This window comes from Vigna angularis, chromosome 3 (assembly GCF_016808095.1).
Source record: "Vigna angularis cultivar LongXiaoDou No.4 chromosome 3, ASM1680809v1, whole genome shotgun sequence".
In the NCBI taxonomy this organism is placed as follows: domain Eukaryota; kingdom Viridiplantae; phylum Streptophyta; class Magnoliopsida; order Fabales; family Fabaceae; genus Vigna; species Vigna angularis.
This window is the reverse complement of record NC_068972.1, coordinates 12,384,223-12,399,178: the sequence shown is the minus strand read 5'-3', so window position 1 is coordinate 12,399,178 and position 14,956 is coordinate 12,384,223. Positions and strand designations below refer to the sequence as shown.

Below are 14,956 nucleotides of genomic sequence, written 5' to 3'. Positions count from 1 at the left end.
AGTTGGATATGCTTAATAACAGAGATACTCCTACCCTCTATATTTAGGATACTGGTTAAGAAATTAAAGATGTTTTTCTGTTGAAAATAATATAAAAGCATTAAAAAAATCATAAAACAATATGTATCTTTTACCTGTTTCGATAACAAAAAAATCTATTTTTAATTCCTTAATTAGAGTTTATAGACACTGGTTCACCTTCACCATATCCAAAATGCAAGAAACTGGCCGACCCACATGTGCATGTATGTGGTCCGACACGTATCAGCCTCTTCTATTTCCTTTTTCTAACACCAATGAATCACAATTCGTAACGGTAATAACGGTTGCATCTTCTTCTCTACAATGAAACCTTCTTTCATTGTCTGCTTCTCTCGAAAACACCTTCTACTGACCATCCGTTTGTGCCTCTATCGGATACATCACATTCTTTTTGTGTTACAACATCAAACATATTCTACTTCAAATAAAGTTTGTTTCTTTAACATAGGGTTTGAAAAATAACAGAGAAGAAAAATTGATTTTGGGAAGCTCCCTATATCACCGAATTTTATTATTGTTAGAGACAGGAAGAGAAGAGAGAATGAGATCTACGTGGTTCTTACATAATCTTTCCAAGTATGAATATTTTTTAATCTCTTATTTTATTGCTTTAATATGTATTTTAATCACTAATAGCTATTTACAGTTTCTGTTGCAAGGATTTTGAGGTTTCTGTGTTGTGGGGTTGATTGTATTTTGGTATGTTGACGTTGCCTCATGATTTTTCAGGGATTTGTGAGCTCTGCAGCTTTGAATACGGATAATTAGGTAAACAAATAAACCAGATGGAGATGAAAATGTCTAGCTTCTGGGGTCCGGTTACATCAACTACAGATTGCTGTGAAAAGAATTATGAATATTCATCTTATATTGCAGAATTTTATAACACAATATCCACCATTCCGACCATTCTTTTGGCTCTTGTCGGTCTTATAAATGCTTATAGAGAACGGTTTGAGAAAAGATTTTGTGTTCTTTATGTAACAATTATGGCACTTGCCATTGGAAGCATGTTGTACCATGCCACGCTACAGCGTATGTAAGTATTGAACTCTATCAATTCCTGCAGCAATTTATATAAGGTTTTGGTTGGTGATTTTTACTTTTTCATGTTGTCTGAGTTATTCTGCGTCATGCAAAATGAGTTTGGCATTTTGTATAAATGTTTGTTGAATATTTGAAGAATTCTTATTTAAGGTGATTGCAATGGCCACATCATATTCATACATTAGCCTCATATCAGGTCAAAATATTGATTTTGGTATAGATCAAAAAAATATTGACTTATTTTTCAACAATTGGCACTGCTTTTCATGGCTCAGAAAGAAAAAAAATTATGCATTTTCTACCCTTTAATGAATAATATCCAATCTAATGCAGTTAGGGTATACCATGATGCAAGCAAGTCACAAATGCATTTAACTTCGCTGGCTAGTTTTTATGTCATTACATCCATGTTTTTCCTTGAATTTCTGTGTTTCCATATGTTAAATGGCATTATTTGATCTTATTTTTCCCTTTGGGAGAAAGTATTTTCTTTTCAAGTGGATTAGGAGAGATCAATATGATGTTATACCATGAGTGTTTATTGTTGAACTGTTTCTTTCTCATCATTGAGAGTTGGAAAATTTTCTGAGACAGTAGCATGCTAATTAGCTTCTGGACATAGTTTTGGTGAAAAAAGTTTTAGAAATTTGAAGCAGGTTGTAAGTGAAGTTGTGTTGTTTGGTTTGGGATTTGTACTATACATGCTTAATATAGAAGGCCACTATGACGTATTGTTAATTTAGTGGTGACATAGGTTTGTTTTGTTTTGAGTGAGTATTTATTTATTGTCCAGTTATTGCACTTTGATTTAGGCAACAACAGAGCGATGAAACTCCTATGATGTGGGAGATTCTGCTATACATGTACATCCTGTATTCCCCGGATTGGCACTATCCTCGTACAATGCCCATCTTCCTATTTTTGTATTGTGTTATCTTTGCCATTGTTCATTCAGTGGTCCGTTTTGGAATTGGCTTCAAAGTCCATTATATCATTCTCTGCCTCCTCTGCAGTCCAAGAATGTACAAGTATTACATTTATACTGATTATGTGTCTGCAAAGCGCCTGGGAAAGCTTTATGTAGTTACTCTTCTATTGGGAGGTTTGTGTTGGATATGCGATCATGTTTTCTGCAAGCAAATTTCTAGTTGGCCAATTAATCCACAAGGTCATGCTTTGTGGCATCTCTTCATGGGTTTCAATTCCTACTTTGCAAACACATTCTTGATGTTTTGTCGTGCTCAACAACTTGCCTGGTCTCCAAAAGTTGTCCATGTAATGGGTGTCTTGCCCTATGTCAAGATTGAGAAGCCAAAACACCAGTAAAAGAAAACAATACAAGATGAAAAGGTTTCAGTCATCATACATTTGGGTAAAGAGTAGTTAGGTATCAATGTTCTTGGCCTTTTTCTTGGTTTAGAGTGGTTTACATAATGATTTATTTGTTTTTCGATATTGTGTTTTACACCTAGGACATGTACCATATTTATGCCACAACACTGGATGTTTGTTTAAGCCCGACAAAACTCCATTAATGACAACCAAAATTTTTGTAATATTGGTTGTTATTGGATTCAGTTGAATCATCCTACATATTTATGTAAAATTTTGTTTAACCCTTTCTGGGTGATTTAGTATGTTATTTTTGTGGAGCATTAAACGTCAAACTCAGTTTGATGCTGCTCTAAAACTCAATAGAATCCGTCTACTGATAAAGGTTTGAATAGTTGCTAAAAAGTCTTGAGTCTAAATATAGTTGCAACTAAACTAATGTTTTTAAAACTAGCCTGGTTTTTCAACTGGACAGGCTATTTTATTCATCGTTCAATAGTTCAACTGTGATTTACTCAAAACTAAATTATTTGTATTAATAAAATTATAATAATAATTGAATGATATTAAAAGTATAATGTCATAATTCTGTGATGTTGAAAACTAAATTAAAACATAAACTTATAGGTTTTTAACATTTAAAATAAATATAAAAATAAAAACAAAACATGTTATCATACATCAATTAAAGTTTCAGAAATAGATATCAATAACGATAAGTTTATATGGAGAATAAAAAAACAAATATTTCACGTTTCTTAAGAAATTTTAAAATAATGAACTGTTAAATAGTTTTATATTAAGTTGGTTTAGACCAATTTTACCTGAATCTCAACACCGAGGTTGACACCATTGCATTGCGTTTAAAGGTATAAATTTCTTTAATAAAGTAGGTTTAGGCATTTTAACGTTAACTTTTGTCTAGAGCCACTTCGTTAAGATTCTTTCCAAAGCTAGATGTTCATCCCCTGAAAAAGTGCATCGAAGTTCATATTCATTTTTATAACTAAGGAGTAGCATTCGAAATGCATGACTAGATAAATCATTTTTTGCACTCGATTAAAATAACTAGGTCATTTGATTTCCAATAATGTATTAAATTATAATAAGACCATGAAAAACATGTTCGCTATGGTCTGCTTTCTGTTGCAAGTGTAAACAAATGTCTGCAATTTGTAGTAACCTATATTATTCTGCGAAGCACAAGTTGTATTCTGGATCTTGATGTATATAAAACATGTTTTTCATTTGGAGAAAAATGATAGTTTTACATATAGAGAAATATTGCATTCTTTTGGGCTTGCTGGAATATAAGAGTCCTTCAATTTCTTATGATTGAATCATTATCTATTCATAAACTAAAGGAGGCTTTTGTTCCAATTGCAACAGTATCGACAGTTGAGTTACAAATTGAACTTCAAACATACCAGAAAATCAACCAAAATTTGCACTTGTTAAGGAATCTGAGGCATGCCAAAACCACAGTAACTGTCAACAAAATAAAAACGAAAGTGTACCATAGAAATGGAAAAAAACAAACAAATATATCATATATATCATCATATAATTGGTGCAGCATTTGATAGTTGAACAAAAATATTTGTCGATCGCACTAAAATATATTATCAAACGTGATTCAAGCTACATTTAAGGTATTAGAAAAATATTAACACACCTCACCACCAGGAATTAAATACAGCACAGGCGTTCATTTTCAGCCAACATGTGAATTATTTATATTGAAGATCATGAGTGAACGGCAGGTGTTCATGCAAAGCCATCAATTAACTATTCAACTATAGCCAGAAAAACAGAATGGAACTAACGGTAAACATACACTATGCACATCTTGACAGCTTCCGGACCTTTGATTAGTTTCACTCAAAAGATAGAAAACGCTTGTACAGATGTATGTAAAGGAATACAATAGAAGGTGAGAACAAATACACCTCGCCATGAATCTAAGAGTTCCTTGGAATCCCCTGTTGTAAAATTTCTCCAAGCCTCAAATATAGAGCTTCTTGTTCATTGAATGATAGGTTGATTAATATCTGAAACGCCAAGCGGTAGATCCACAACTTAAGCATCTTAAAATGTTATTGGATAGAAATATGAAATATAAATTGTAAAATAAAGATAATACCTGGTCCAAAATCATTTCAACCGAGAGACTTTGTTGCACAACAAATGACTGATGATATATATATGCAAACACGGCCATAACCATCTACAGCAAGACAAATTAGTCAAATTTTGCTCGTCATATGCATAATAGCTTGGTACTAGGAAGCTTTTGACTTCCAATGCTAGCCCCTCAGCCAATGGAATGAACAGGACTAAAGATACAAATAGAGTCAGGCAGCAGAATGTAAAAGAGAGTGAAAAGTTAGTGAGTTGTTAGGGAGGGGCAAATTTTGGTCTGTTACGATTATTCGAATGGCATCAAAATTATAAATGGACAAACAGTTTCGCATAAAATACCTATAACTACTTTCACAGATATATTAAATCAGGCCAGGGTCTAAACAGTATGCAGTTGACATTCATACTAGACTGGACCACCAAGACTTCTACCGATTACTCGTCTTGATTGGTCACTAAAGATTCCTTCTTGTTGAGTTCATTGAACTTCACACTTGAATTAATTTTGTTAGAGGAGGAAATTTCATAATTTTTAAAACATCTAAATACATTCGTTTCAAATTGTACAAGACAATTAAAATTTATTAAATTTTAAATTTCTTATTTTAGATTATTATTTCAATTACCACCATATGTAAAAAATTATTTAAATATTAAACAATTGATAATAATTCAAAAATATCAATATTTGTGATTTTTTTAACTACATGGTTGATGTATATCTTAGTAAAAGTTTGTTAATGATTTTTTTAACTGCTCAAATAATTATTAAATAATGTTTTACAAAAAGTAAAAATTAAAGTAAAAGAACGTTATAGTATCAAGAATTCAACATAGAAAAACACATTTTCTTTTCTTCAACACCAAATAATATATAATTGCATAAAATTTTAAAATATAGTACCAAATAAACTAAAAATATCTTAATAATTTAAAATGGAAACAATATAATATATAAATATATATATATATATATGTGTGTGTGTGTGTGTATATATATATATATATAGACACGTATACTCATCCCAGTCCTGGATTCAAAAGGTTGGGTATTGTCAACCCAGGTATATTTCCTGAGAGAGATATTAAGGTACAAGTTTATTTGTCATCGTGGAAAAAAAAACACATTAGTTTGTGTGATATGAAGATCAAAAGTTGAGCACAAAGACAAAAAAACATACAATTTTCTAGATTGAAACATAAAGATAGTCTACCTGGCAATCCATTCTGTCGGTAATTCCACCATGTCCAGGAATACTATCACCAAAATCCTGCAAATTTGAGAACACACGGCAAGTTTGTTTATGCTTTGATCAAAATGGCTGATATTTGCGGTCTTCCATATTAGAAAAACAATTGCATACCTTTATTTTGAAAGCCCTTTTAAAACCACTTGCAAAGAAACCTCCAAAAGGTGCAATAATCGAAGCAAACAAGCCAAGACATAAAGCATGCCATTGAACAGGTAGGATTGATACCTCCTTCCAAGGAAACTGTATAGAACAACATGTCGCAAGTTATATTTTCAGATGTTCCAAGAACCTGGATTAGCAACTCATGATTACAGAATAGTCACATTTTATATGCTGAAATGTAAAGTGGAAATAGAAAATCTAACAGAGTGGTCGTTAGAAAATTTAGTTTTCTAATCCTATTAAGAATAGGTATGTTTTGTAGTGGCAACTACTGGTGTGTTTGGATAAACAACTTAAGTGCACGCCTATTGAATGAGTGCTGATTACATGATAAGCTCAAGGGCCTGTTTGGCTGGAATATTCCTAAAGTACTTTTAAGAAAAATATAAAAAAAATTAATTCAGGTTCTCCATAAATTAAGACTAGATTATGCATAAACTAATTTATAAAAATTCTCGTTTAACTTATCCAAAAATTAGAATTTGAACTTATGTTAAGCTAGTTTTTACCTATGAAATACTTTATTTCATATTCTTCTTACTTTCTTCTTCTAAGAGTACTTTTAGAGAAGCATACCCAAACAGGCCTTAAGGACTATACTGAAATCAAAGAGGAAGAGAGCACTCAAGCTCATTTAGGGTGTCTCATAATCTATACAAAATAGTCACATTTTATATGGTGAAATGTAAAGTGGAAATAGAAAATCTAACAGAGTGGTCGTTAGAAAATTTAGTTTTCTAATCCTATTAAGAATAGGTATGTTTTGTAGTGGCAACTACTGGTGTGTTTGGATAAACAACTTAAGTGCACGCCTATTGAATGAGTGCTGATTACATGATAAGCTCAAGGGCCTGTTTGGCTGGAATATTCCTAAAGTACTTTTAAGAAAAATATAAAAAAAATTAATTCAGGTTCTCCATAAATTAAGACTAGATTATGCATAAACTAATTTATAAAAATTCTCGTTTAACTTATCCAAAAATTAGAATTTGAACTTATGTTAAGCTAGTTTTTACCTATGAAATACTTTATTTCATATTCTTCTTACTTTCTTCTTCTAAGAGTACTTTTAGAGAAGCATACCCAAACAGGCCTTAAGGACTATACTGAAATCAAAGAGGAAGAGAGCACTCAAGCTCATTTAGGGTGTCTCATAATCTATACAAAATAGTCACATTTTATATGGTGAAATGTAAAGTGGAAATAGAAAATCTAACAGAGTGGTCGTTAGAAAATTTAGTTTTCTAATCCTATTAAGAATAGGTATGTTTTGTAGTGGCAACTACTGGTGTGTTTGGATAAACAACTTAACTGCACGCCTATTGAATGAGTGCTGATTACATGATAAGCTCAAGGGCCTGTTTGGCTGGAATATTCCTAAAGTACTTTTAAGAAAAATATAAAAAAAATTAATTCAGGTTCTCCATAAATTAAGACTAGATTATGCATAAACTAATTTATAAAAATTCTCGTTTAACTTATCCAAAAATTAGAATTTGAACTTATGTTAAGCTAGTTTTTACCTATGAAATACTTTATTTCATATTCTTCTTACTTTCTTCTTCTAAGAGTACTTTTAGAGAAGCATACCCAAACAGGCCTTAAGGACTATACTGAAATCAAAGAGGAAGAGAGCACTCAAGCTCATTTAGGGTGTCTCATAATCTATACAAAATAGTCACATTTTATATGGTGAAATGTAAAGTGGAAATAGAAAATCTAACAGAGTGGTCGTTAGAAAATTTAGTTTTCTAATCCTATTAAGAATAGGTATGTTTTGTAGTGGCAACTACTGGTGTGTTTGGATAAACAACTTAACTGCACGCCTATTGAATGAGTGCTGATTACATGATAAGCTCAAGGGCCTGTTTGGCTGGAATATTCCTAAAGTACTTTTAAGAAAAATATAAAAAAAATTAATTCAGGTTCTCCATAAATTAAGACTAGATTATGCATAAACTAATTTATAAAAATTCTCGTTTAACTTATCCAAAAATTAGAATTTGAACTTATGTTAAGCTAGTTTTTACCTATGAAATACTTTATTTCATATTCTTCTTACTTTCTTCTTCTAAGAGTACTTTTAGAGAAGCATACCCAAACAGGCCTTAAGGACTATACTGAAATCAAAGAGGAAGAGAGCACTCAAGCTCATTTAGGGTGTCTCATAATCTATACAAAATAGTCACATTTTATATGGTGAAATGTAAAGTGGAAATAGAAAATCTAACAGAGTGGTCGTTAGAAAATTTAGTTTTCTAATCCTATTAAGAATAGATATGTTTTGTAGTGGCAACTACTGGTGTGTTTGGATAAACAACTTAACTGCACGCCTATTGAATAAGTGCTGATTACATGATAAGCTCAAGGGCCTGTTTGGCTGGAATATTCCTAAAGTACTTTTAAGAAAAAAATAAGAAAAATTAATTCAGGTTCTCCATAAATTAAGACTAGATTATGCATAAACTAATTTATAAAAATTCTCGTTTAACTTATCCAAAAAATTAGAATTTGAACTTATGTTAAGCTAGTTTTTACCTATGAAATACTTTATTTCATATTCTTCTTACTTTCTTCTTCTAAGAGTACTTTTAGAGAAGCATACCCAAACAGGCCTTAAGGACTATACTGAAATCAAAGAGGAAGAGAGCACTCAAGCTCATTTAGGGTGTTTCATAATCTATTCTGTAAAACTTGTTGGAATAAACTGAAAATATTTTATTCCAGGTCATGAGCCCTTTTTATCGGTTTACACAAGTACTTCTGTCATAAGACCACACAATCTCTTCCAAATATTCCTTTTATCCAAACAATGATAGTTAAAATGAAATATCCAAATCTGAATTTCTTTAAACTCATGATAAAAAATTTCCGAGCTAATATCCTAATGACTGGGCCAATTTGAGTGAGCCATTGGCTGGGCTATGCAACTCGTTGACTTAATTGTCTTTCAACCTTATCAGTAATGTTCACATTCAATACTTTTCAAGTTTTTTATTCTCTAAGAAAAAATTGAGGATTCATTTTGTTATTTGAGGCATCTAAATTATGCTTTTGTTGAATATTTTTACCAATATGGCCATGCACATACACTTTCAAGTGGATATTGATGTAAGTCAAGATTCAAAATTCAGCTCAATTTCAAGTGCTTACCCAGTGAGGGATCCATCCTCGTAAGGAGTAAGATTCTGGCTTAAACAGAGGACCAGGATCACAGTGAAGCCAAGCAGTTGACAAATCCTGCATGTTATTACCAAAGAGATGTGAGCATTGATCAGTTTATTGTTGAATAATGCTTTACAATGTTAGTTGTGGTATGCATTACACAGCTACCTTCCTTGGACACGTTAGCCACTGAGAATGACCCATGATGTCAGCAAGCTACAAAATAAGTTTTCAAAGATAATATTATCATCTAGCTCATAACAACTTTATTGATGTATAAACACTCAAGCAAAAACTTAATTGCTACAAATGATGATTCTGAGCAAGCTCTTGGACAGCTTATTCAGGCTGTTGCAATCATTTAATAATGCTATAATTAGAGGAATATAAAGCATTACTAAGTGAGTCATGTTCAGTGACAAGTGACAAACCCCCTGCCAAAAAAATCCCAGTAGTTTTTGTACCGGCAATAACAAATTGAAATTGTGCTCACCATAAATGCAGAGATGATGGTGGTAACGGATGCCCCAATAAAACCCTCCCAGGTTTTCTTTGGAGACAACTTAATCAAAGGGGTTTTTCCAAAGAAGAAACCAAAGATATAAGCAGCAATATCATTAATGACAATAAGTGTTGCTGGGAGAAGAAACCTGTACAGCAGTTCAATAAAACAAGCAAGACATCAACGTCAATACAATTAAAAGCAACGGGGACAGGATATGACTTATTTCCTATAATAGCAGTGATCAAACATTAAATAAAATGTGTGAACAAGATGGTTCTGTGGAAGCACATAGACATACGCATAAAGTCACTTTAAATCATAGCAGTTTAATTATGTCAGACTATCATGACTAAACAGTACAGTTTTTTATTGGGGAAAAATTAAAATAATACCCTCCAATCAACCCAAGCAAAAGCATACGGGAATGTACTTTAAAAATCAGCCCCCTGCATTTTGAAAAGTTGGCAATCGATCTTATTTTACAGTTTTATTGTCTCTCTTATAGTCCTCTTTGATGAGAATATAATTATTTGGTCATCTCCCTAATCTTTTCTCCATCATTCCTATCCTAAGGACTTGATTGCACCATTTGGGCAAGACCAGATAACACGTTCTGTGCAATTCAGCCAACAAGTCCACAAATTATGTGATTCGCTTACACAATTCCACAAGGTGATTGTTTTTGCATCAATTACCAGAAAAATAACATTTAAAAAATCATGCATAAAAAGTGTCCACATATTTGAGGAAGAGCATCGTGAAGAATAATACGATTTCATGCAAAAGAGAATCCTCAAAAAAGAGGTGAAAATTTTTCAGCATTATTATTACATAATCATCATTTCCGTTTATAGGTTATATTACCAGAAAATCCCTTCGAAAATGCTCGCCACAGTGAAGGAGGACTGGCCAAATACAACAATTAGAATCATATGTGTCCAAGCATACTGGCCAAATTGGTACTTGTACATCTTCTTCTTCAATGTGAGAATGAACCACATAAATCCTACATTCAATCAATAAAAACGTGCATAAGCAAAGTATTAGCTCCAAAGGTAAAAAACTAGCTTGATGTTTGCCACAAATCTAATAGACACATTGCACAAGCACTGGCTAATGAACATTATAAGGATAAAATTAATAAAAGTAAGTTACCTGCAATGTACAAGGCGTAGCAGATAACCATATGATACTTAATTAGACTGCTCACTAGCCGATATAAAACCATGTCTGAAGTTACAGTGTTAACCAGGCGTGGACTCAGAATACGTCCATAAACAAATAACATTGCAGTGAAGAAAAAATGCCTGAAAGTACATGAACGAAAAATGAAAATGTACTTAATGGTTTTTTTGTTTTTTAAATATCCTGTCCATTTAGATACTAATTCATCATAAAAAGAATGATTGTACTTTTATGTGAGTAACAATTATGAACATACCAGTTTAATAGCCTAAATCCAGGCAGTTGCCTATCTTCATGAGCTCTCCTGAGTAGATTGAAAAGTTCCTTTGCCATGAAGATTTGAATAACCACCACCATTGCAGTGATGTAGAGGTGACCCATATATATTATCAACACAAAGCCTCCAATCATCCATATGGATGAATATGCTCGAATTAGCATGGACTTGTATTTACTTTTGTCGTTAACAAGTAACTGGGTCCCATTTGCTTTGCTAACTTCCGGGATAACCTTAGATAAAGACATCATAAAATTAAATTCAAATAGTATACAGAATTTTTTTGTTTCCAGAATGATACTGCAAGGATTCAGTTCACATCATTTCATTGAAACTTATCACATCAAATTCATCTATGGAGACAGCAACATTAAGAAGGAACCAAATAGTAATAATACAGTAGAATTAACCATGCTTCCAATTATTTGTTACTCATAATTAGATAATTTTGACACTTTTTCATTCTCTCTTCAATTTTCAAGATGACACAGAGTAGGTTGAATCAATTTCTATATGAAATCTACTAATACAAAATTCTTTTTAATAAGCAAAAGGAAAAGATGATTAAGTGATTAATCAAACTCTAATTAACAAACCTCATTTGAGCGTTTTCGGTGCCTAATCCGACCACTTGTGGTTGATGGGGCAGTGGTACTAGTATCCCTCTGCATTGGTCTTCAATCAGATTTCACCTTATTGGAAGACAATGTGAACAGCACATATGTAGCCAGAAAGTAGACACCTGCAGAGTAAAAGAGATGAACTATACTCCTTTATATATATGAAGCATAACTTATCAGATATGATTCCATTTGTAGACCTTCCAAGCAAAATAGCTAGAAAATATTAGCTTCCATTATATAGCACAAACTAGGAGGATAAAAAAGCATGAAATATGAAGGTAATTAACTGTAGACTTAAATTTTGAGCAGGGAAGTTTAGCTAAATGAACTTTTCCAGTGATTCATTTTTTTTTTAGTTCAATACAATAGAGATCTTTATAGTTCACTATAACCATATTATCCACAGTCATTTGAGACTGTGCTATTAACTCGTATCATAAGTCTCATTCACCAGTTTGAATAATCATCATCTTCTTCAACATTAGGATACGTACATGATCTTCTCACAACTAGGGTATCAATTATTTACAATTATTAGTCTTATCCCTCTTTCCTATCCGACAAAACATTTTAGTTTTTTTATAAAAAAAAAGTACAAATAATGAGTTTTAGACATCTGCTTTATGTAATATGAACCAAATATCCGATATAATATTTCTGGAATTATAAAACATAATTTAACATGCAATAAATGCCTAATATGTGCAACATTTTTATTTTAAAAGTACCATTACCACAGAAAAATCCATCAGCGCTTTTTTGTTTCACTCACCCAAGCTCAGTGAACAAAATTCAATCTTGTCTGAAGCTTTCGTCAAAAACAGAAAATAACGAGAAGAAAAAGAGAAAAATCAAACACAAACATAACTTTAAGCTCTGACCGCAAAAGCCAACCAATATTAACTTCAATACGGAATACATGTGGAATCCCAAATCTATCAACTATTTTTGGAATCACTGAATGCACAACATCCGGTCAATCTATTAATTCACGACTTGCGACGACTAAATACAAATGTAGAGGCACAGTTGAAGAGAGTGGCAGTAGTAGTTGACTAGCAGTCAATCGGTATTCTCCAGGGACTCTTCCTCATGGATAGTAATATTTATCACATGTTATAAGAACGAAATCACAAATCGACGCCAAACCCGACCCCGCAGTGTTTTCTTCAAGTGTTCCTACAACTCCTAATTTTCAGGAATCCTACATTTTCAACAAGTAGCGAACCCTAACAACATAGTCCACTACCTATTCAATAAAACACATTCTCGCACAGCCTTCCCTATTAAAAACAAGCACTCGCAGTAACCCTACATCACTATTCCACACTCTGGAACAAATTCAATGTATTCACTTACCCTATTTATAACTCCTCCGCTGTCTACAAAACCGTTAATTACAGAGTCAAAAACTCGCAAAGAATCTCCACAAAAAAAAAAAAAGCGCACAACTAAAACTTCCTCTTCCTCTATAATTTTTCAAAGCAGGAAACAAAGCAAAACGACGAATCTCGAACATGATACATGAGAAGAGCTTCAGATTCAACATCATAGAGAGTTCCTTGAAGTTGAATCATATCTAAGAGCAGAACAAATCACACGAAAATGAAAAAATAAACTGGAGATAAGCAAAGAAACATGTATAGCAAGCGAGAGTGAGATGGCAAAACGCACGAAACCTGGTTTCAGTTGTAGTGATGTTGAACGACGGAAAAGACGGAGAGAGTGAAATGAAGAAGACAAAAAAAGAAGACTGAGAAATAATAGCTATCGAAGGTGAGAATAGAATATAACAAACGCGAAGCAAAGCGCGCACACACACCGTAGCGGTGAAGCCTTATTCGTTTTTCGAAAGTAAGAGAACGAGAAATTCTCTCTTGCCAAAGCACAGCTCACACACAAGAAGGGTATCATTATTGTGACGGAGTCTTTTTTATTCTTAATACTTTTTTATTATGATACTATATTCTTTCTTCTTTTTCTTTTACAGCAGAAATAATAATAATAATAATAATAAAATTCTTTTTTTTTTTCTGGTTCAGTTTTGCTTGGCTCTTGAAGAATCTTTTCTAGAAGGAGGTCAAATTGGGATTGATACTTGAAAGTAGAGACTGAGGATTCGCAGGAATATCGCATTAAAAATGAAAGCAAAGTATAAACGAAGGAGATGGCTCCCACTTTTGAAATTTTCTATGCTTGAAAAAAATGCGCAAAATTTTATTGTGTATATATATCCACATGTTCCACACTCATAATTACGGTAAAATCAATTATAATTACGGTAAAATGGTTTATACTATATAAGTTTTACTTTTATTTTCATGCACCCTGTTTTCAGACAAATTTCTGATGCACATATTTTTATTTATTTTTAAATAATTTTAATCAATAATAGTCTAACAAATAATACGTGAACAAATATTACTAATATTCTTGTAAACGCAACCCCAAACAGAAAGAAATATAGATAGTATTACTTTATTTAGTTAAAGAGAAAAGAAGAAAACTTAATTCTCTTTTTTTTCTATTTTTTCTCTACAATTTATTAAATTTTAACATGTATTCTTTTTCTTAAACTCTTTTCTCTCAAATATATAAAGGATAAATGAAAATAAAAAGAAAAGAAATAGATAAAAAAACATATGGAATAGAATATAAATCTTACTGTTTAAAGAACATTACATTTTCAGGATTTACATTTTTATTTTTTGAATTTAGTTGTCGAGTTTATGATATTATATTTTTTAAGTAATTAAAGTGATTGTCTTTATTATAATTATTTGAATGATTTGAAATTTTGAGATTTAATTAAAATAAATTCAAAAAGTATATTAATAATATTCTTTTATTTTTTTGCGTTGAAAATATTCATTATATGAAAGATAAGGTTGTTTTATTTATGAAAGTAATATGACAAGTTTCATCTATCAATTGACTTAATGATGGTGTAGGGATTGTCCTAGTTTTACTTTATGTGTTGATATTTTTAAAGGAAATTGAGGTAAATATGTAGAAATATTTTAAGCTTTTTCAGGAGTATAGACTTATATTTATGTTGAATTTATGGGATTATTTATGCATTTGAACATATTTGGAGGGAAGACTTTCAAAATCTTTAGTTGGATAATGATTCATCTTTTGTGGTTCTTGAAGTTTTAGAGAAAATAATTCAATACTTGCATTTTTGTAATCATATATCGTTCAAAGTTTCTCATATTTTTTG

At 31.8% G+C, this 14,956-nt stretch overlaps 2 protein-coding genes across 5 annotated transcripts; one reads left to right on the top strand and one right to left on the bottom strand.

Annotated features, from left to right (window-relative positions):
* The first annotated feature begins 48 nt into the window (after nt 1-48).
* LOC108325704 (alkaline ceramidase-like) lies at nt 49-2,742 on the top strand. The gene is made up of 3 exons (XM_017558800.2): nt 49-618; nt 772-1,081; nt 1,902-2,742. The coding sequence occupies exons 2-3, from the start codon at nt 828-830 to the stop codon at nt 2,413-2,415; spliced, it is 768 nt and encodes a 255-aa protein (XP_017414289.1). The 5' UTR covers nt 49-618; nt 772-827; the 3' UTR covers nt 2,416-2,742.
* A 1,265-nt stretch (nt 2,743-4,007) lies between these two features.
* On the bottom strand, nt 4,008-13,670 carry LOC108326313 (phosphatidate cytidylyltransferase 1). 4 transcript variants are annotated; one of them, XM_017559742.2, is made up of 12 exons: nt 13,556-13,670; nt 11,707-11,852; nt 11,090-11,343; nt 10,804-10,955; nt 10,513-10,654; nt 9,637-9,793; nt 9,312-9,359; nt 9,132-9,218; nt 5,928-6,056; nt 5,778-5,834; nt 4,565-4,648; nt 4,008-4,472 (listed from the first exon to the last, which is right to left on the bottom strand). In XM_017559742.2, the coding sequence occupies exons 2-12, from the start codon at nt 11,779-11,781 to the stop codon at nt 4,383-4,385; spliced, it is 1,275 nt and encodes a 424-aa protein (XP_017415231.1). In that variant the 5' UTR covers nt 11,782-11,852; nt 13,556-13,670; the 3' UTR covers nt 4,008-4,382. The 4 variants fall into 4 exon arrangements, with proteins under 4 accessions (XP_017415231.1, XP_017415229.1, XP_017415230.1 ...); XM_017559740.2 differs by having other exon boundaries at nt 13,413-13,655; XM_017559741.2 differs by having other exon boundaries at nt 13,408-13,654.
* Nucleotides 13,671-14,956: the final 1,286 nt, after the last annotated feature.

Bases quoted from the DNA above. Each gene is read 5' to 3' on its own strand.
- LOC108325704 (XM_017558800.2), top strand. From the start codon at position 828: ATGGAGATGAAAATGTCTAGCTTCTGGGGTCCGGTTACATCAACTACA. The intron at 1,082-1,901 runs GTAAGTATTGAA...ACTTTGATTTAG, and splicing joins CATGCCACGCTACAGCGTAT to GCAACAACAGAGCGATGAAA.
- LOC108326313 (XM_017559742.2), bottom strand. From the start codon at position 11,781: ATGCAGAGGGATACTAGTACCACTGCCCCATCAACCACAAGTGGTCGG. The intron at 9,219-9,311 runs GTAGCTGTGTAA...AATAACATGCAG, and splicing joins GGCTAACGTGTCCAAGGAAG to GATTTGTCAACTGCTTGGCT. The intron at 4,649-5,777 runs GTAGACTATCTT...GTCTTGCTGTAG, and splicing joins CCGACAGAATGGATTGCCAG to ATGGTTATGGCCGTGTTTGC.